The following is a 23,779-nucleotide window of genomic DNA, read 5'->3' as shown; positions in this document are numbered from 1 at the left end:
GAAGGAAGGAAGGAAGGAAGGAAGGAAGGAAGGAAGGAAGGAAGGAAAGAAATACCTCTAAAATAAATCATAAATCTTTTATATGCTTTGAAGAGTAGATTCTACTTATCCATTAAAAAGGAAGCTAGATCTGTAGCCATTATTCTTATAAAGTTACTTAATATAGTCACTTTTGTCAGGATGTGGATGTTTCTTGAAGGTTCAAATTCTGTACAGAACTGAACTTAATTTCCCCTAGGGTAAGGCACAGAAAGTCTGTCTGTATCTGACAATTAATTCTATAAAGGAAAAAAAAGATAAACTTATTATTGGATATATGTTGTCAGTTGCTTAACTCAGTAGTGTAGTTATGTAGTTCTACTTTTTTTCTTTTTTTTTTGCACTTTGGTACTGGGTATACATGTTGCAATTTAAGTAGTTAAGGAGAAAAAAATGATTTTTTTCTTTTGGGCCATTAGATGCCTTTGTATATGTCTACTTTTTTGGATGTCTATCTCCTTGTATAAAAAGTGGGCCTAATAGCCCTTCTACTCCCTACCTCACAGGGGTGTTGTGAGGAGCATATGTAATATGCAAAATATTAAGTACTGTGTAAATCAGCCATTATTTTCTAAATTGTATTGTTACTATTAACATTATTTTATTGTTATATCTCCCTAAACTGTGGTATCTATGAAATTACTTTTGCCATTGGCAATTGGAGAACTCAGAATTTCAATTTGGCATATAATATGAGATTAGATGAAATATGTACATCAAAACACGACGTTTTACAGAGTAATGAGTCATGAAATTTTTAAAAATTACCATTTTTTCTCAAAAGTTAATCTACTTGTGCTAGACAAACCTTTTACAAAAAACAAATGAATTTTATATTATAATAATCTGAGACTGAAGAGCCATAAACACCTTTGTATACGATAACTCCTGAATGCATAAAGTAAGCAAAGTAGGCATTTAATCTAAAATTCCCATAGATCTGAGATTTTGTGGCCAACTGCATAGCCAGAGGAAGAGGTCTTTTATTTGAATCATGTTTTCAAATTAATTTATATTACTTTTTATTGTACATAGCTAAAGGCAATGAAGTTTCATATCATTACAGTCATTGTTCAGTCATTTTTCAGTTTTGTCAGACTCTTTTTGAACCCATTTGGAATTTCCTAGGCAAAGAGTGGTTTGCCATTTCCTTCTTTAGTTCATTTCATACATGAGAAAACTGAGGCAAACAGGATTACATGACTTTCCTAGCATCACACAGCAAATAAGCATCTGAAGCCAGATTTGAACTCACAAAGAAGTGTCTTCCTGACTCAAGTCCCAGCACTCTATTCATGGAACTATCTAGCTACCCAACATTACAAGAGGAGAGATGAAAATAACTTTAAAGTCACCCATTTTGCCTTACTCCTTTTAAAGGGAAGCACCCAACTTGGTAGTGTTAAAATTAAAATCAAGACCACAACTAACTTCCACTGCACCATGATGATCCATATATTTATTATTTTATAGTAATAATTCATTTCATAATTAAATTTACTTTGTTTACAAATGGAATTTTAAAAACCCTTTTGGGAATGAGAATGAGAGCTAGAGACATTTTATCTTCTTTTTCTAGTATCATGGCCCTCATTTTAATACTTTGGATCCTAGTATGTATAAATACAGATAATTTTAAAATTAATTATCCTCCATTACTTGATAAAGATTCATCAGGGAGATCAATGACTTTTTCTTTCTTTTTTTTTAAGCAATCAGGGTTAAGTAACTTGCCCAAGGTTACACAGCCAGTTATTTCTGGGTGTGGTGCTGAGTATCTGAGCCCAGATTTGATCCCCAGGTCATCCAGACACTGGAGCTGGTGCTCTTACTCATTGAGCCACCTGGCTGCCCCTAAGCAATTGGGGTTAAGTAACTTGCTCAAGTTTACATGGCCGGGTGTTTCTGGATGGGTGCTAAGTGTCTGAGCCTGGGATTCGATCTCCAGGTCATCCCGACACTGGAGCCGGTGCTCTTACTTGCTGTGCTACCTGACCGCCCCTGATCAATGACTTTTTCAACCACAGTGATAAATTGGTCCCATTTATTTTTTTCTACTTGTAAAAGAAACTCCTGTTACTCATGTATTAAGGGAAGTAGAATAAAGTTAAATACCTGTGAATATGAATATTTATGATATCTGCTGGTAATAATACAAAAACCAACTTCACATTGTGGATTTGCTTTTCCCAACTTTTATAATGAAAATGGTTAGTTATGGTATTTGAAACTTCTAATATTATTGACAACTAGTCTGCCTTCATTATTATGTCATTAAAAATGGAGTGCTAGTTCTAAATATGACAAAAATAATCATAAAAATAAAAATAATATTGAGTAACAAAAATGTATCAGATAAAAAAGTCTTTGATTCATTTTCCCTAATTCATATAAAACTTTCAAAGTTACAGTAAAATTTTCTAAGGATTTCATAAGTTCAAAGGGTTTTTAAGATGACAAAGTTATTTAAAATCCCCCAGTTCACATATTAATTGTTCATTTGAGGAATCATTATCATTCTCTAACAACAATAGAATTAATGATTGTCCTATGACATAATCTGCAAGAACTGTGGGCTCTGACCTCTAGTTCCCATTCATAATGTGCTAATTTCATATGGTAATATGATTATCTCTGCTGTGCTTTTGAATATTAAAATTGACTAACAGATGATCATAAAAAAGCCCTCTTGGTCGAAAATTATTTTTCCTTTCATGTAATCTTCATAATGCTCTTAATACTAGTATATTTTACTTGCCATTTGGTAAAGTAAGAAAGCATTCATATTTCATTTTCTATGTAAAAATGAACTTTTTGACAATATATTGAAATTACTGTAATCAAATATATGTCTTAGTAACTTTTATTAATATTTATATTAACTGAAAAATCAATCATCTCAGGGCAAAACTCAGTGTTACATACTAAGGTATATACAGAATTGAATAAATATATCCATTGAATATTATTTAAACATGTAGTTGGATCTTCAACTTCTTGTACAAATATGAAAAAAATGCTTTGTGTTTACTTCTTTAAGGAAAAATGTCCTGTATAAGGTCATAATTTTAAAACTATTTTGTGAAAATTGTACCCTCTTAAATTTATGTATGTTTGCATGTACAAAATTTAATTCTCAACTACTACAGAATGTTAGAAGTACATTTTTTGAACTACCAAAATAATATTTGCCAAAAGAAAGATTTTTCAGGCAAAAGTTTGAAAATTTGACCTCCAGAATTTATTGAAATGGCAATCTGTTTCTACATAACCTTTGCCACTTTTTCAGTGCAAAAATCATGTGAAATATTGAAGTATACAACGAATTGAATAAATATATCCATCCAATATGTGCTTTCTTCATGCAGGGATTTGAGACGACTGGGAGTGACTCTTGTCGGTCACCAGAAGAAGATAATGAACAGCCTTCAAGAAATGAAGGTCCAGCTGGTAAATGGGATGGTGCCATTATAACTCTGTTTTGACGCCACTTACTCAAGTGATTAATTCTGCACTTTGTAAACTAGCCGTGAGATTTATTTTAACAAAAAGGAATAGAAAAAAAAAATGAAACTGTGATTTCATAACCTAAGGCAAGCAAGGACCTTAGATGCAAAATTTGTAAACAGTATTTGATGAAAATCTCCTTTACTTTCTTCTGTCTTCATTTTTCATGAAGTAAAAATACAGCATTCATTAAACAAGGAAATGGATATACTATGGTTAGGTTAACCATTTTCTTATGCTTCTGCAAAAACAAAATAATTCCCACAACACTTTGTACATGGAATATAAAAATATATAAAGCACCTTTATATCCTGAATTATGGCAGCACATGTTAATACTTCCAATGACTTACTTGAATGGAAATGGTTTTGGAACCATTTGTGGGCTAACAAAGCTGCAGTTTACTGAAGTTTACTTCAAGTCTTAATTGTCTACAAAAGTGTATTGAAGAGCAATATGATTAAATTTTTTCTTAATGGATATCTTATTTTATAAATATAAAATGCTGTTACACAGCATTAAGTTATAGGAACTAGTGTAAAACATATTGCTTGATTAATGCAAATACAATACAGGGTGTATATTTATTTTTCTGTGTTATAAAATTGGGTTTAGTTTGCTCTTCTGGAGATTATTACTGAAAATGTCTGTATATTATGTACAGTTTGCTACATATCTAGGTACACATTTGGGTTGGGGTGGGAGGCCATAAGGGGGATTCTGTGTATGCTATACTCTGCTTGTATTTTTGCCATTGTTTTGATTCTAGCAGCATAGAAGAACAAGTTTTAGGCATTTAGAATACACATAAGAGAAGCAGGAGTACAACTGAAAATGAGACAAGTTTGTGTTTTCCTTCTCTCTCTCCATGTGTCCAAATGGCATTAAATCTCTCTGTCCACTAACAGAAAATGTCTATAAGATTAAATCCCCTTTGGCTTAAAAAAAAGAACACTTTGTGATATCTGTGACAATGCAGTTCTTCTAGCCATTAATCTTGCTCCACCATAAGAAATTTCACCTTTTGGAATCACTGAAAATATCTTGTCAGGCAAAGTTGACACCAAAGGGCACATTGTCAGTGGGATGTAGAGGGATTTAACTGTGCGAGTTCCCATTAATGTTGTTAAATCCATGGGCACAGAACTAAGCATTTACCCCTAAGTGTTAATCCTTTGTAAGCAGTACCATTGTGGTTCTGCCACAGTAATTTTGATATAAAGGCAGCACTGGGACAACAACTAGTATATATTTTGCTCCAGGATTTCCTTTGACCTAAGTCTTCCAAAAATGTATTTGCAGAGAATTGGTTATTTATATTGTAACTCCAACTCTGATTCTGTTATGTGATAATGATGCTTTGGGGAACAGAGTTCTGTAGCAGTTGTGTACATGAAAATAATTAATTTCGTTTAAAAAATTTCAGTGTTATTTCAAAGGCAAGAAGAAAATGGCAAATGTATACATCCAGGAAATCACATCTGGTGATGACTGGCAAAAGCTGATTCAAAATTATATAACAGTACAAAAAATCTTTGTAAGTGTGACCATGCAAACTGGCTAACCAAAAAATTATTGCATTTCAAGTTGTTGGTTTGTGGTTGATTATATAATTACATTTCTGGGAGTAATCTATACATATAAAGAGGACAGAGTGGAGATGAGATATAACCAATTCTAGATCATGCATTGCAAATGAGCCTAGACCAGCTTGAATGAGTCATTCCCAGAGAGAATATGAAACCCTCATTTCTATAGAATATTTGAAGACAAAGGGAAAAATAAAAATACTTAATGGCCTTTTTTTCTTTCCACCCTACTACTTAAAGTGACATGACTATTTGGCAGGAGGAAAAAGAAGAAAAAGTATAGGTTCTAAATTATTTGCAAATGGTTGACAATACATTTAATAATAAAGACTGAATTGTAGCATCTTTCTATATAAATTGCTGTTCCATTTATATTCCTGTATATTTGAGGAAACTCATAAAATTCAATACATATTTTCCCCCTGGAAATAAGGTTTATACACTAGAGTCACTAAGATTAAAATAATTTTAATAGGCTATAGTCACTAAAATTATTAGGCAATTCAATTGAGGAAATTAAATTTGGACAATTTACTTTTTAAAACATAATTGGAATTCTAATTCTGTTGAATTTGCCTAAAACTGAATCTGAGTGAGAAAGTAGCAGTTGAAAAAATTCTAATCTCTGTTAAAAATATTTGATCATTTTAAAATTCTTAATATAATCCCATGAATGGTAGGACAGTCACATAAGCACTTTGGAGCCACAACGCAATTTCAAAATACAGCTGAGACGTAACTTTATTGATTTAAAGAAAATTGCCAAGGTAAAGGAAAGGAAATACAAACCTCATGGGTGCCAAGAATTACATGTTAAATTTAACATGCACATGTATACATGCATATAATGCATTATATGTGTACATAAAATCAGCTCAAATATTTCCTACTTATATAGTATTGATATTCAATTGAACTTGTTTTTTAAATGAGGGATTATTTATGAGTGTTTTGAAATGTCCATATAAATATCAAGTTCAACCTGAGATACCAGCTTTGCACAGGGTTTCTAAGAATTGTCAGTTTGGCTGGAAAGAAAAAAGAGAGGTTTCCATCAAAAATATGATGCAGTCATGGAAGTAAGAACAAATACCTTCCTAATGCATTTGTTCACCCCTGGACATATCACCAATTGGAAAGGTGCCAAACTCATCTATAAATGTGAGAAGTGTATAAAGGAAAAGAGTTGGATAGGCAGCTTTCATGAAATGCAGTGAGGCAGGAAGACCGGGAGAAGTTTTACAAATCTTGATGGTGTGACTCCTCATGTTATCATTTCATTTTGTCAGCCATCAGGCCATCACAAATAAAATTGAGACATGATAGTTTTAGCACATAAAGGAGATTTGTCAAATAATAAATAAAATTATTAGACCTGTCAGTAGAAATATCTTTTGGGTACTTGTATCTTCCTAACTGCTGAACTTTATAAAGTAGCCACCATGGGAAGGAGATAATAGCTCACCAAATATCTTTTGAAGTCTCACGATTATCACTTTTACCAATCAGGGATTAATTTGACTTCTGCCTTTGGCTCAAATGTACTGAGGCATAACTGAGTTGATGTTTTTTGAATGGTAAAGCATGTCATTGTATATATAAAATGTAAGGGTTGAGGTTGATTCTTTTCTGTTTCTTACTGTACATTGAAATCAGATATGTATCTGTATAATAGTGATTTGGAAGTTAGGCATTTCTGTGGGAATTGCATTTCCAGGAGAATTTTAAAACATAGAGTCAGTCAGTCTTAATAACTGCAGTTATTAGAAAAAATAAATTACCAAACAAAAGAAAACATCCTTACTGCCCTTAAATCCATGTAAAGAAATTGGACAACACATCTTAATATAACAACATTAAAAAAACAAACAAAAAAAACATACACTTTCATTTGATCACATACATAGCTATTATTCTATGCTGTATCTTAATCTGAGAGAAAACAATACCAAAATAGAAATAAAAATTTCCCACAATGGAAGTGGGACATAAAAAGCAGAGGATGACAAAATTTGCCTTTGGAAGGCATTTTTGGATATATCCCAATTTAGTGCGTAGAAAGTAAAAATAATTAAGTTTGATATCTGATATTAGTCATTTGCTAGGTAATTATATTATGTAGTTAATTGAGCTCAATTTATTCATACTAAAAAAAAGAGAAATTTTAGCACTATAGTTAACAATCCTCTCTGTCATCTTTCGTAGATGCCTAATCTAAAAACAAAATAAATCCATATACAGTAAGATAATGATGATGTAAAATAATCAGAATTAAAATGTTAGCTTTACTTACAGTTTATAATTGGAATAAGCGAAAGCCATTTGTTTTGTTTTCATTTGGTTTGGGTTTCTTGGGTCCAACTCTCTAGTTCAGGTGGATAACTTTGTTCAGTACATTTTGTTGCTATGGTAATGTGTCAAAGCATTTGATAGATAATCAAATTATTTTTCACAGCATTCATTTTCATCTATAAAAGAGAACCTCTCTTTAAAAATGACTACTAGTCTAAGGTTCTTGTAGAGGACAGACTCTTCTTATTGCTTTCAGAAAACATCACTTAACATAAAAATGCTGATTAACAACCATCAAATGCAATTTTGGAAATCTTTCCAAATATTGCAAGAGGGAAAACTAAGGTGACAGACAAATTAGTGTTAATTCAGTGTTGAATATATACATATGTGTATATATATGTACATATATACACACGCACGTGTATATATATGTGGGTATATACATATGTATATGTATATATACATACATATGTATATGTGTGTATATATATATATATATATATATAATATGTCAAAGTCCCAGTGGTCAAGAGATTGTGAACTTTAGGCTACAATATTTTTTAAAATTAATTTTTAACATGTGTGAATTATATGAATAGCAGCCTGAGAGTTACATTTAGTCTCCATCTTTGATTAATATTTTTATGACTATGCTTTGGTGCCATGCAGGTCAAAAATGACTCAGTCCACATTCTCATACTTTGTGGTAGCCAATAGTTCAATTCCTTGCCTGAGAATTAAACTTGTAGATAGCAAAGATATAGTATCACTGTATTTATTTCTTTTTTTAATTTGTTGCTCTGTGTGCATTTTGTTTGTGTACATGTTTTTGTAGTGTAAGATATAAAATTTTATATTTTTTCATAAAAATAAAAAATCCTTTGAATACAGTTAAATCCAATTGTCATGCTTGATGCAAAAACATGCTTGAAATTGTTTACAGAGGAGCTTGCTTTAATTCCCATTTTAATTATTTAGGTTATATTCATTCCATTTTTTATTTTATAAGTATGTAAGATTGATTATCTACAGAATAACACAATTCAATTATCAACTTGATTGCTTTGAAATTCAACACACATTATTCTTCAGAATCATATCCATGATTCTCTATGGTACATCATTCCAAACGTTTAATTTGGTAACTAGGGAATAACATTGAGATCATGGCCCAATCTTACGATCAGCCAATAATTTAATTCTGTACTCTAACAGGAACTTGTTTGGCAGTTTTCTATATAACCAAAGTAAATTATTCATTAGTAATTGCTCCAAAATATGGTTGTTAGGGAATCTGGAACAAAAGCTTCCAAGTGACCTTGGCCAGAAGAACCATTGATAGGGTAAAACCCATAGGACAATGGTAGCTAATGAAGAAGGGAAGAGTTGGGGGTGGGAAAAAAAAAATTACTTGCCATTCATTTTATGGACTCCTGTACAGGATATGAGAAAATAGTTTTTGTGTTCAAGGGAGTTTAAAAGCATGACTTTTTATGAATAGTAAATTATATGAGCTTCCTTCATAAATGGATTCAACTATGCATTAACTCTTTTACACCCCTACAAACGTATTTGGTTTTTAATGTTTCTGTCCTCCAGAATTTTAACATTTATTTCCATTTGAAAATGCTATACTGGTTTTCTAAGTTAATTTAGGTGATGATAATAATTGGGGGGGGTGAGTTCATGAAGCTTTGTCTGTACTAATTAGTGGAGAATTAAAATGGAATCAGAATTTGAGGGGTAGAAAGTATTATAGATATTATGTAATCTGAACCCTAACAGAGGCAGCTAGATGGTGCAGAGGATAATGTGCTGGGAAGACCTGAGTTCAAATCTAGCCTCATATACTCAATAACTCTGTGACCCTGAGCACATAACTTAACCCTTTTTTGTCTCAGTTTTCTCGACTATAAAATAGGGGTGATAGCATCTGTCTCACAAGGTTGTTGAGAGAATCAAATGAGATATTGTTTGTAAAGCTTTTAATAGTGTTTGACATATAGTAGATTCTATCTCAGCAATTATACTCTTCCCCTCTCACCCATTCCTTTTTTTTAAGGATGAAGCATGACCCAGAGGGATAAAAATGACATGACCAAAGTCATACAAGGATCAGATTTCTGATTCCATGTCTAGAATTCTTTTCACTATACAAATTAAATCTGAGACTGAAGACATATTTCATCTTTTTTTGTGTGTGACACAATCCCAATAAATAATAAGAGGATAGGGAAAAGCAAAGGGCAATAAGAGGCAATTCATTCTTTAAGTTTCTTTCTGCCCCCAAATTTTGTAATTCTGATTTTATATTCCATTTTAGGAGATGGGAAAGTAATGAAAGTGTTGCGGCTTTTCTTATGGTTCTCAAAATATTTTCACTTCTTAATTATTTCAAATTATTATCTTAGCAACAATAATACTGATTTATACATAACAGAATAATTCACTAATTTAACATGATAAATTCATGCAAAGCAAACAGAATAACCCAATTCTGATATTTTCATTTGGGTTTCAACTTCAAATGGTAGTGAACCTTGACTGATTTTTACTCTGTGACCTTGAGCTAGTGAAACACTTCAGTTCTCTGATGTTCAAGGTCTTTATTGAAAAACAAAGATATTCACGTAACTGGCTTCTAAGGACCTTAACTCTCTGAGCTCTCTAGTTCTCTGATTATTATTTAGAAAAGTTTATTGACTATTGTTTATTAGCACAAGTTCTGGAAGGTCTTATTAAGGCCAAATGCCTTCAAGCAAAGCCTACACAATGGAATGTCATCCAAAGACCAGCATAGCTATGTTCCAAAAAGTTCATCATGACGTTGGTCACCATGTATATTGGTTTCTGTCCTACTAGCTCATTAAGCCTTTTACAAATGGTGTAAAAAAGGGGCGGCCGGGTGGCTCAGTGAGAGCACGGGCCCCAATGTTGGGATGACCTGGGGATCAAATCCGGGCTCTGATACTTAGTACCACACCCAGAAAAAACTGGCCATGTAACCTTGAGCAAGTTACTTAACCCCAATTGCTTTAAAAAAAATGGTGTAAAACATTGTTATCTGGTTCCACTGGAGGGACTACCTTTGATAATGTTTGTTTGCTAACATGTATTTTCTTTTGTGGCATGCAGTTTATTTTATTACTGGTCTCAGAGAGAAAAAAAAAAACTCTGGATTTGGAAGGACAACTTGGTTTGAATTCTACATTAGACCCCTACAAGCTGTAGAAGAACATGGTCAATTCCTCAAACTCTGTCACACTATTTTTACTCTTAGAAAAATTATGAAATGAGAATAACAATGTTCGTATAACACACTTCACATGATTCTGTGGGAAGCAATATATTTTTTTAAATTTTGTTTTCTTTTTTCCCCCAAAATTCACTTTTATAAGATTTTGTGTTCCACATTTTTTCTCCCTCCCTCTCCTCCATCTTCCCCAAGATGTCATGCAATCTGACATAGGCTATACATGTACAATCATATTAAATATTTTCACATTAGTCATATTGTGAAAGAAGAATCAGAAAAATGTAAAATCCATGAGAAAGAAAAAGTGAATATAATATGCTTCAATCTGCATCCATACTCCATAATTATTTCCCTGGATATAGACAGCATTTTCCACCATGAGATTTTGAAATTTTCTTAGATCATTGTATTATTGAGAATAACTAAATCATACCAAAGCTGCTCATTGCACAGTGTTGCTGTTACTGCATAAAACGCTCTCCTGGTTGTGCTCACTTCCTTTGCATCAGTTCATGTTAGTCTTTCCAGGTTTTTCAGATATCTGCATGCTTATCATTTCTTATAGCACAATAATATTCCATTACATTCATATACCACAACTGATTCAGCATGCCCCAATTGACGGAGAAGAGGAAGCACTTTGTAAACTGTAAATGTCTATATGGATGGAAGTTATGATTTGATACTAGCTAGCTTTGACTTTGACTAGATCATTTAATGTCTATAAGCATCTCTTTCCTCAGCAGAGGTTTCCTAATAAGGTTGAATTGAAGTAACATCTAGTTTTTTTTAATGATGAGAATATTAAATACAACTTGAATTTATTCATTTGAAATCAAGTGACAATAGTATTTTATTTTGGTTGATATGAGTTGGTTAAAGTTGAAATTGTTCACAGAGTAAGTATTTCTTCAACTAGTTCTTTCCACTCTTTCTTTCTTCTTGATACTACTCACAGCTAATAGGTTACCACCCTATGGAGTCTGAAGATTCTCTCTGCCCACATTTCTTCTAGGCTTTGATTTCCTTTTCACTCCAATTACAAATTATCTTATGAGTTGACTCTTCAAACTAAGTAGTGCAACACCAATACTGAAACTCATTGCTTTCTATTTAGTCTGCTTTTAGAGGACTGCCATTTGAGGAAAGACCCTGTAAATGCAATATACTAGGTTCTATTTCACATTAGAACTTAAAATTTTAATAGATTGTTCAGAAAGCTGTCTTTGCTGTTTGTTTGTATTTGAGAATGAGAGGAAGAGATGGAGGGGGGAGGGAAGGAGGGAAACAAGGAAGGAGAGAGAAAATAGGATTTCCTTTAATGTAACCATATACTATATGCTAGGCACTGTACTAAGTATTGGAGATACTGACAGAAAGGAAAGTCCCTTCCTTCAAAGCACTTACATTTTAATGAGGAGACATGAACTTACATAGTTGTACTGAAAGAATTTACAAAGTACATAGAAAAGGCACTAGTATCTAGAGGATTAATAAAGAACTCTGACAGAAAATGGAGGTTGAGTTGAGTTTGGAACCCAAGGATTTCAGGACGCTGAGGTGAGGGTAAACTTTGTTGTTCTGAGGAAAGTAACTTCAAAGACCTGGAAACCAGAGATAAAGTAATATGTTTAAGAAGCAGTGAGAGGCCCATATGGCCACATTAGAAGCTTAGACATTATCTTAGGGCTCTGGGTTGTAATACATGAGTTTTTGTCTTATCTTGCCCAGATCTAGGCATCCTCATTACTTTCTTGTTATTTCTAAAGTGATTTTCCATGTGTAATCCTCCTCAAACCACACACATGAACATACTTTAGGTCACTTGTATTTGTTTTCTCCCATTAGAATATAAATTTTTTGAGAGCAGAGACTGTCTCATTTTCTTATATTTGTATCTGCAGTGCATAGAAAAAGCCCTGTAACATATTAAACATTGAAATTCTTTTTCTTTAATTTATTTTTGAAATAAAATTTATTTGAAAAGCTTCATGAAGGGATGGTACTAATGTGTAAGTACAGTGGGCTGAAATGGTTTTAAAAAATCCTATATGTCAAGCAAAAGAATATACATTTGATCCTAGAGGTTATAGGGAGATATTGGGCTATATTGAGGAGAAAGAATAAATGGTAAATTAAAACATCTGAACTACTAAATTAGCCAAATAAGTTTTCCATTTTTCTAAGATAAAATCTCTCAGAATTTCTTAGACACTCTCCCAATTACTAGGATCACTAGGAAATCTGGTAAAGTTCCTGTGTCATTTTGTGTTCAACCTGGGAATTGTCAACATTTGGTATCTATTACCTCCCTGATATCTTCCTCTTCAAGAATGAAGGACAGGGGCGGCCAGGTAGCACAGCGAGTGAGAGCACCGGCTGCAGTGTCAGGATGACCTGGAGATAGAATCGGGGGCTCAGACACTCAGCACCACACCCAGAAATAACTGGCCGTGTAACCTTGAGCAAGTTGCTTAACCCCGATTGCTCAAAAAAACAAACAAAAAAAAGAATGAAGGAAAAACAAGATATTTCACCTGCCATTCTTCAGAACTCAGGAGTCACATTAATATAACTCCATCCCATCCTCACCATCTGACATTGAGCCAAGACTTTGGGAGCAGTGTTCCCCCCAAAAATATTTTTTTCCTAAAATAGGAAAACACTGTAGCAAGATTAATACTATGCTAAGAGGTAAGAAAATAGGCAAATATTAAATTCATAATATTGATCCTCTTTCATAACTAAGCCAAAACTGAACACTCCAAATGCAAAACAAATTATATGCCCACATCAAAAATAATCATAGAATAACAGACATGGAATAAACTTCAGAGATCACCTCTTAACTATATATGTGTGTGTGTGTGTGTGTATACACACACATATACATACATATACATGTATGTGTATGTACTTCCCTTGAAGTTTTCTGAAGAACTCATTGCAAATCTCTTTTTAAAGACCTGTCATTATGGGGAGTTGCCTTCCTGTTGTACCAAGTCATGCTATTTTAGGGTGAATCTAATTGTTTGTAGTTTTATTTTTTTTTCTCATTTTAATTCAAAACCTACCTTCCTATAACTTCTAACCATTACTCCTGTCTTCAAAAGAGAAGAGGTAGACTTACTCTTCTGTATAACAACACTTTTAATATTAGAATACAACAATACAGCTTATCTTCCATTTTCATATAGACATTAAAATCCATATTTATCAAATAGGAAATTATGTCCGATGGCACAACCATAAAATATATTTGTCTTTTAACCTAGGAGATAACTTGCCAATGATGAGAAATTCTAAAGGCTTTATAATGGCTCTTCCATTGTTATCTTTCCAACTCTTAGAATGTGATGAGTAGTCATTATTTCAGAATGCACAATTCAAGAACTTGATCTCTAAAACATTTGATTTGGGCCACCTTAAAATCTGTATGTATGTTCCTTTTTCTCTCACCCTCAAAAAGGCCTCATTTTTCCTCTACACAACCTCCCATTTTCCCCAAATTAGATTAAAATTTGCCTCCTTTGGTTAAGATTGTAGTCTTCTCAAACATCCAGAAGAATCGGTATTAAGTACATAGCCAGAATGCAGGGTGTTGGGAGATTGCTACTCAGAATCTGCCCCAATTTTGCTCTTCCTAAAATGGTAATACATTTTGAAGAAATCAATGGTGAGCAAATGAGTGTGATGAAAATGTTTACAGAAAGATCTCTGGCTTCATGATATAGATTCTCTTTTTACCAGCACAGATTGTGATCATTATATGCCTTAGAAAATTATTTTCATTAGATACTGTGGATGAACAAAGTTATGATCACCTGGTGGCCAACTGTTTCATGATAACTTTATTCAAATTCAACTAGTCCTGCTGGGATAAAAGGTCACCCTGCTGGTATTCACAGCTTTTGAAACTTAGTAAGTCCTTCCAGACTTAGCCTTCAAGAAACTGGGGTCACTTCTACAATGGAATGAGACATCAAAATAAGACTTAACTGGAGGAATATGAATCTAATAAAATTATAATAGAACCTTTTAGTGAGACATATTAAACTAATAAAATCATGTTAGAATATTTTGTGGGACATACTAAACTAATAACATCTTATAAAATTTAGAATTGGAAAGCACCTTAGAAGCCATCTAATCTATCCTCCTTGCCAGTACAGGGGATACTTCTCAGGGAGAGTTATCTAACTCCTGCCTGAATAATTCCTGTGACAGGAAACTCACTTCTAAAACTAAGCCATTCAAATTTTCAACAGCTATTCTCATTGGCAAGTTTTTGTTTGTAGTGTATGTGAGACACTTTATAAGACTAAAATATTTTAATTAATATCTGAAAAAATTCAATCACTTCATGTAGGTATTTTTTTGGTCAAATAAGTTTTTTTTATTTCTATATTTTAGCATTACAATGATTTCAAGGTATTCCACTTCATGAACCTTAACACCAAATGGATCTTCCCTTATAATAAAGAAAACTGTGTAAGGAAAGCAGTGACTACATATGGCAACATATTTAATATTCCATACTCTAGTCTCTGCCCAGACCCCTACCATCTTAGGGACTTTCTTATAAAATTATCATCCGTGGTGAAGGTCCCTTTGCTAAGTCCTCTGAGGATATGTCCTTCAAAATTTTTTTTTAATTTTATTTAAGATTCAAACTCCAGAACACAAATGCAGGATAGAGAAAATAAAGGAAAATATATCATAAATATAAATATTGAAACTTAAATACAAAGTAAAAAAGGAAAAAAAAAAGCATGTCATGTGGAGAGCAGAACATAAGAGAGCATTCAAAATATATAGCAATAAATTTTCATTTCAAGAAAGCCTGTATGATGAAAAATACATTTTGTGTTGAGAACTATCCATCTTTTCTTTACTTCCTTTAAGTTTTCTTTTGTTCTCTGTCGTGTACTTTTTTCTTTATTTTTTTCCCTTTTCCCCCTTCCCAACTCTCCCATCTCCTTAAAGGCTACAATTAAGTTTGAATATGTTTCCCTATAGCTATGGAATATATACATATATAGACATATACTTTCCCAAACAAATTCTATTCCTTATCTTTTTCTTCATGTTTGTGCATATTTCATGTTTCCTTTTGCTCCTGCCTCCTCTACTTTATTTCTACTCACTGTCTTGCCCTTCTATTACTTACCACCCCCACCAAGGATCTCTCCTATATTCTCCCATTCCCCATAAATCTAAACAACCTTCTAAACCCCAAGTTTACCTATTCCCTCACTCTGCCCTCTAAAGAACCCTCCTTTTTCCTCTCCCCCCTCCCTATGCTCTGTAAAGCCATGAACAAGAAGCTTTCCAGAGGACTGCTGCTGTGAAAAGCTTTCAAGATTCTGATTACATAGTATAGTGAACACTCTATTTATTCAATAACAAATCAGTGCAAAACATTCACAGAAAATCAAGATACAGCAATCACAAAGTTACAACTTATCACAGAAAAACAAAATACAACATTCACAATGACTTATCAATAAACTGGCCACATAGTTTTCAACAAAGTACAGTCATTTAGTAACTCAATCATTCAATCATCCTTACCTTAAGGGACACAAAATACAAAAGTCGAAGAAGTCAAAGTGCCTCCCCCAGTTCATTCATTTAGTCAATCACAGAGTCCTTAATTCAATAACAAACAAATTACAATTCCATCAGTTACTACTCAAAAGAAAATAACACAATTCAGCAGACAGGGTTTCCATCTGTCTGACCATTATATACATACCTTATTAGTTACCAGAGAGGGAGGCAACAACATCTGGGTTTTCAAAGGGGGCACGGGGCGGGGGGGGCCCGTGGCTGCTGAGAATCTCATTTGGCCAAATCACACAACTTCTCAAAGTGAGTCCCAAAGCAAACCTCCCATCAGGGTCAATTACTACTTAGTATTCATGGAGAGGTCTTTTCATCTTTTTTTTTAATTCTTTAATTTATTGATTTGTTTGTTTCCTTTTAGTTTACAGGATTCAATTCTACAATTCCTTGAATTTCACATTTTGTCCCCCTCCCTTCCCTTCCCCCCATGGAGTCTTATAATCAAGTATAGGATCTGTAAATACTTTCACATTATACAATGGTCAGGTTATAAGGATGGATTGTACCAGCTGGAATGAAAAATGGTAAAGAGGACATAAAATCAAATAAGAGAATGAAAAAGATCAGGTATTTTGCTTCCACATGGAGAACTGAGTCAAATTTATTAGAATACAAGTCATTCCCCAATTGATAAATGGTCAAAGGATATGAACAGGCAATTTCCAGAGAAAGAAATTAAAGCTATCTACAAGCACATGAAGAAATGCTCTAATTCACTATTGATTAGAGAAATGCAAATTAAAACAACTCTGAGGTACCACATCTCACCAGTCAGATTGGCTAAGACGACAAAACAGGAAAATGACAAATGCTGGAGAGGATGTGGGCAAACTGGAACACTAATGCATTGTTGGTGGAGTTGTGAACTGATCCAGCCTTTCTGGAGAGCAATTTGGAACTATGCCCAAAGGGCTATAAATACTTTCATACCCTTTTATCCAGCAATACCACTCCTAGGGTTATATCCCAAAGAGATCATAGAAATGGGAGAAAGACCCATATGTACAAAAATGTTTATAGCAGCTCTTTTTGTGGTGGCAAAGAATTGGAAATTAAGGGGGTGTCCATCAATTGGGGAATGGCTGAACAAGTTGTGGTATATGCATGTTATGGAATATTATTGCGCTATAAGAAACGGGGAGCAGGTGTTCTTCATATTTACCTGGAGAGGCTTAAAAGAACTGATGCTGAGTGAGAAGAATAGAACCAGGAGGAATTTGTACACAATTACAGACACAACGTATGTGGGATGACCAACTTTGATAGACTGGACTCTTCTCAACAATGCAGGGATATAAGTCAATCCCAAAAGATGCATGATGGAGAGAAAAACGTGCATCCAGAGAAAGAACTAGAAAGAGGTCTTTTCATCTTGACTTGGGGCAGGCTTTCAGCTTTCATGGTTTCCCTTCTATGGTCTTGTCTCCTACCTGAATTTGCCAATCTGTCACCTGGGTTCAAATGCAGACAGCTCCCAGTTCCTTGTCCAGCTCTTTGTGCAGTCCTTGTTCCACACTGAAGCTCACAGTGTCCAGTCCACCTTAAATCCTTCACAGGCTGTATTCCTGGGAGGTCAAGGCTTAAAAAGCCACAAACAAAGTACTGACACCACAGTCATGCCTCCTCTAGCAGCTCTGGCTGGCCATTAGAAGTCCTCAGCAGCTCCAGCTGGCCCTTAAGAAATCCTCAGGAGCCTCATCAGCTCCAGCTGGTGCTCAAAAGTCTTCAGCAGCTTGACTGGCTATCAAAAGAAACCCCACCACCACAAGTTCCCAGGAAATTCTGACTTTCCCAGCTGGGTTTTTCCTTTTATACAGTATTGCTCCTCCTGTTTTTAGTCCCTTCCTGTTATATCAGCAACAGGGGTTCCCTGTTCAGCCCCTGCCTGTTAGGTCAGCAATCTAAGTTCATACCTTCTGTTTCTTTAACAGAGGCTTAATTTGAAACTAGGTGCTAAGTATCTCTCAGTTTAGGATTTAAAAAGGATCTTCAAATTTCATTATTGTTACATGTACTTCCTGCTTTATTTCTTCTGAATTATAGAAGACTTTTATACTCTTCCAAATATACATATATTGATCCCTTTTAAACCCATTTCCAATGAAAGTAGGTTCCCAGAACTACCAGTCTTTCTCCCCTGTCTAATTCCTCTGTATTGATTCTTCCTCTTGCACCTAATTTGTTTAAAGTAATTATTCTTTATATCTGTTACTAAATATTTTCCTTTAAAAATTCATATCATACCTAGGTTTTCCCTAATCTTTCTTTTTTTTTGCCTTTTGGAGGGCAATTTGGGGTTAAGTAACTTGCCCAAGGTTACATGGCTATATTTCTGTGTGGGTATTAAGAGTCTCAGGCCAGAACCGAACTCGGGTCCTCCCTACTCCAGGGCCAGTGCTTTACTCACTGCGCCACGTAGCCCCCCCCCCCCCCATCTTTCTTATGAGCTAGTCAATTATTATTAATAATCTTAGACATAAGTTTTACATTTTACATAGATGTAGATATATATTAGATATACATATAGATAGATATAAATATATATAATAAATTTTCTGTTCTTACTGAATCTCTTATGATCAGTTTTTGGTATACACCTTCTATTTCTCTTCACTCTTGTACATCAAATCTTCTTTGAAGTTCAGGTGTTGTTTTTTTTAACACAGTCTTGAAAGTCTGAAAGTTGATAAAATATCCATCTTTCTTTTATTTGTGATTAGGTTTAATTTTTCTGGGTATGATATTTTTGACCAGAACGCAAGTTTTTTTGCTCTTTGAAATATAGTGTTCCAAGATCTGCAGCCCTTTAAAGTCTCTGCTGCTAGGTCTTGCATGATTCTATTTGCAGCACCATCTTATTTAAATAGTTTTATTTTTGTTGCTTTTACTATTTTATCCTTGAGTTGTGGGTTTTACAATTTGATGATAATATTCCTACGAGATTTCCTTTAAGTGTTGATGGATGAATATTTTCTATTTCTACTTTTCCCTTGTTCTAATACTTAGGAAAATTTTCTTTAATTATTTCTTATATTATTTTATCAATTATTTTTTATCATAACTTACAGTTTGTCCAGTTATTTTTATGTATTCTCTTCTTGATCTATTCTCCAAATCTATTGTTTTTCTTATAAGATGTTTCACTTCCTCTTCTATTTTTTTCATTATTCATTTTTTGCTTAATTATTTCTTGGTCTCTTATAATTTTGCTGGCTTCACCTTGCCCAATTCTAATTTTCAAGGTGCCATTTTTTCCCCTAAAGCTTCTGTAACTCCTTTTCTAATTGATTGACTTTCCTTTCATAATTTTCTTGGGTTTTTTTGACTATTCTTATTTTTCCCACTCCATCCCTGTCATTTTATGCTTAAGGTCTTTTTGAAGATCTTCTATGAATTATTTTTGGCCAGGTGACCATTTAATGTTACTCACTGGGGGTTTCATTATTTCAATATCCTCCCCTGAAAATGAATCCTGATTTTCTCTATTCCCATAATACCTTTCAAAATCAATTCTTTCACCTTTAGCTGAGCATATTTTTGTGGTAATAGCTTAATTTTTATAATCACCTCTAACCCTGGGGTATGGGGGATGGGACCTCTAGCCCCAGATACCCAACTCCCTTCACTTCCTTTGGTGCCCCTCCTCACTATTGCAGAGGGTAAAAGTTCCTTTGACTAAAGCCTAGGCAGCTTTTCAAATCAACTAATTCCAGGGTTTGTGGCTTATTGTTCAAGCAGACCCTAGACAGGAGGTGTTTACTATTCACTGGTATCAAACCTAGTACTGGGATTTTTTCTTCTGATCTTCCCAAATTGTGCCAGGAAAACTCCTGTTGTGGCCCTATTCTTATTTATTTTTGGCCTGCATTTTGGTGATATTTTTTTTCTCTTCTGTGAGGGAGAATCTTGAGAGCTTGGAATTTTCTGACTTAATCCACCATCTCCCTAGGATTGTCTCCCCACAATTTTTAATATTAATATCTGTTTTAGGAAATGTTACTCTATATCTTCTCACCCATTAACCCATTTGATATAACATATATCAGAGGTAAGAGTTTGAGTGTTTTTTATTTTTTTTTCTATTTCTTCTCTCTCCCTTCTGTCAGAAGCCCTTCCTAATCCTCTGGAAAATAATGCCTTTCTTTCTAATGTCATCTGGTATCTACTTTGTCTATTCCTTCCATATATATTTATAAACTTGTGTCTCCCTCATAAAAAAAGAAGCACCACTTGCCATAAATATGCATAGTCATACAAAACAAATTCTCATACTTTTCATGTCCCAAAAATACATCTCTTCCTATACCTTGAGCCCATTAGCTTTCTCAAGATCTATGTAGCATGCAGCATCATTAACTGTATCTTACTTAATATATTATCTTTAGCCCATACCCTGGAAGGCCGTGAAAAAAAAAACATTTAGAATCCACAGCTATTTTATTTCTGGCATTTTCATTTGATCTTTTAAAGTAAGTAAATGATTTTACATCTATGATCTCCTTTTAAACACACACACACAAACACACACACACGAAGTAGTTTTTATTATTATCCCAGTCTTTAGAAATGAGAAAAATGAGGCAGAGTTTAAAAGACTTGCCCAGGATCACAAAACTATTAAGCATTTGAGGTTACATTCAAACTCTATTCTTCCTGACTCCAGTCTAAATTTAAGCTACTTTGTTGTCTAGTTGTCTCAAAAATTTATCGAACTTAAAAAAAAATCAATAGAACATTTGAGTTTTTTGGTGAGCTAAATACAAGAAAATGCTCCAAGAATTTGAGATTTTATCAGCAACATACATTGCTTAATTACATGCACACACACATACACTCTATATGTCCATGTATATATCTATGTATTGTGCATATGTGCACACACATATGTACACACATACATGCATGTATGTGTGTACATATATACATATGTGTGTATAAATATATTTCATTTAAATAAAATAAGCAAGACATCTTTCTCTAAATGTTTAACCCTAAGTCCTAGGATCCACTTTTACTAAAACATTGGAATTTAATTTCTGATGAATTGTAAGACTTCAATTTACAACAGTCAAAAACAGGTTATTTAGTTCCCAATATGTACCTGGCATTGCATTTGGCACACAGATAGACATCATTTCCAGAAAAAGTCACCTTTCCTCATTCATGAAGCTTATATTCCAACACTGATATTTTGATATATAAACACAAATAAATATTAGGAGGGGGTAGGCAGTGCAGTGAATAGAGAACCAGCCCTGGAGACAGGAGGACCTAAGTTCAAATCCAGCCTCAGACACCTGACACTTACTAGCCATGTGACCTTAGGCAAGTCATTTAACCCCAATTTCCCTTGAACTCCCCCCTCCAAAAAAAAAGGCAAATAAATGAATGAATAAATATTAGTAGGAATTAATGAATCAGTCTTCTTCTCAGGACCAGGACATTTAAACAACATGCAAATGACAAATTGGTATTGAGTTCCTGGTTGCTGCTGTGTGTTTTTTTGTGTGGGGAGGGGGGAGGGCAGGGAAAGAAAGAAATTACTTTATTACTTGAAGTTGTCTGCAAAGGAGGGAGAAATACTTCAATCAAGGCTAGAAAAGTGAATTTCCAGGCCAATGGAGGATCTCCTTTATAAAAATTATAATTCTTATTTAGAAGGAAAGTCTTTGAGAACTCTCTTTTTAATAGAGGAGGAGACAAGAGGTTAGGAGTGGATCTTATTCATATCAGCATCCTCTTCATTCAGGTTTAATTTTTAGATTAGATGAGGCTATCATAAGTCATTCATCAGTTAACAAATTAAGAATCAATTAATCATAGTATAGAAAGGATATTAAACAGGGTACTGCAACACTTTACATGGGAAATGATAAAGCCTATGGTGTAGAGTGTGGTGACTCACCTCGTACTAGGACCTCCAACCATACTTAATAACCTCAGATCCACTAGGGCATTTTATTCCTTTAAGTGAACAGGAAACTGACCTCCAGAAGCTACCAGAATGCTAAAAGGGGGGGCGGGCACATAATGAGTCTTAGGTACAAGTTTTTCACTTTTAAAGGAAAGATAGCCTAATTTATGGGAGGAGTTGGCACTTTGGTAAATACTATCATGCTCCTCAAACAGTGGTAACTGGTTTATCTCTTAGGGTAGGGTTGATAGAAAATATTACAGTATATACTCTTTTCACCACCAATTCTTTGAACAACTCAGGAAAAAAGGTTAAAAATGATTCCAAGGGTCATTTTAAAGTGGGGAAGATCACATAGAAAAGAATCATAAGATTTCTGTGTGAAGAAGGAAAGAACTCCCATCTAGTAATCTTGGTAATAGATTATGGCTTACTGCATCTAAGCATCTGATTTTTTTTTAACCACCATCAGACACAACCACTTCCTTGTATCCAATTGCTAACAAAGCAATGTGCCTAAAGAGCATAGTATTCTAGAGGAATGGACCCAATGAATTTTATCTTAGGAAGGGTTCTGAGTGGTAACTCATTAACAATCCATGTCAGAGAGGGATACCACTAGCAGGAGTTACAATGAATATATCTTCTTTTATCACTCTCAAACAAATTAAAATAATGTCCTTTGGATATTACGGTAAGGCAATGCACTTCAAGTTGTTTCTAACAGCAGCAATGAATTTGTAGATACCCCCTTCGTATTTTCCTGCTAATTCCTATTATGACCAAGGAAACATAACAAAAGGTATGACTAAAGTTGTAGTGAGTATTTTATGGTCATAGAAAATACTCAAGGTTGCTTTTGGAATGCATTTCCTTGACCTCATTAATGCTGGGAAAGATAAACACTTGATTCTATTCTAGTGTCTTGGGGTAGGGGTTGTAGAATCTGGTGAATTTTAAGCCACAGATACATTTCTTAGTCCTACACTTGTCTATCACTTTCTCGACTGTTCTACCCCCCTACCCCTAGTATATGTGCACCATACCACTTGCTTGCTACTTTATTTCATTGCAAGAATGAAAAGTATATGACAATGAGGTTTGACTTTCTGGACCAAGATTTAAAATACCAGAAAGATGAGCTGGTAAGAGATGGAACGAATCAAACTATTCAAAAGTACAATTATCTCATCTTTGAAATCGAATAAAAAATGATTTTAAATTGGAAAGGAATGGGTTGCAGAAAACTGACTATATATATATGCATATATATATATAGACCAATATACATAATTTTGTTAATAACAAAATTGGAAAGAATGAGTAAAACACTTTAAAAATGCTTCTGTCAGATGTTGAGCTCTGGATTATGGATGCAGTGGAAAAGCGGGCCATCCCCTGTTCTCTAAGACTTCACATTCTAAAGAGAGGAGTCAGCATATAAATTAAGGAATATGAATTCAGCGGTGTTTTTGTAGCAGTCCTGTGGCATAAGGGAGTCCCTACTGGGAAGCCATAGGGTTCCTTATTGTTCCTTGCTTTCTACAGCT

General features: G+C 34.0%; 1 protein-coding gene across 4 annotated transcripts in view; it reads left to right on the top strand.

Moving 5' to 3' along the window:
• The window catches only part of EPHA5 (EPH receptor A5), a 520,714-nt gene extending 512,387 nt beyond the window's left edge, over window positions 1-8,327 (top strand). For all 4 annotated transcript variants that reach the window (XM_069105317.1, XM_069105316.1, XM_069105315.1 and 1 more), the window contains one exon: window positions 3,408-8,327. In XM_069105317.1, coding sequence (XP_068961418.1) covers window positions 3,408-3,513 — 106 coding nt within the window. In that variant the 3' untranslated portion in view covers window positions 3,514-8,327. The remainder of the gene's footprint in view (window positions 1-3,407) is intronic.
• The last annotated feature ends 15,452 nt before the right edge of the window (window positions 8,328-23,779 follow it).

The sequence above is a fragment of the Petaurus breviceps genome, unplaced genomic scaffold, assembly GCF_028583685.1.
Source record: "Petaurus breviceps papuanus isolate PSGF00001 unplaced genomic scaffold, PetGlider_PUasm1.0 76, whole genome shotgun sequence".
In the NCBI taxonomy this organism is placed as follows: Eukaryota; Metazoa; Chordata; class Mammalia; order Diprotodontia; family Petauridae; genus Petaurus; species Petaurus breviceps.
This window is presented reverse-complemented; position numbering and strand designations above follow the sequence as displayed.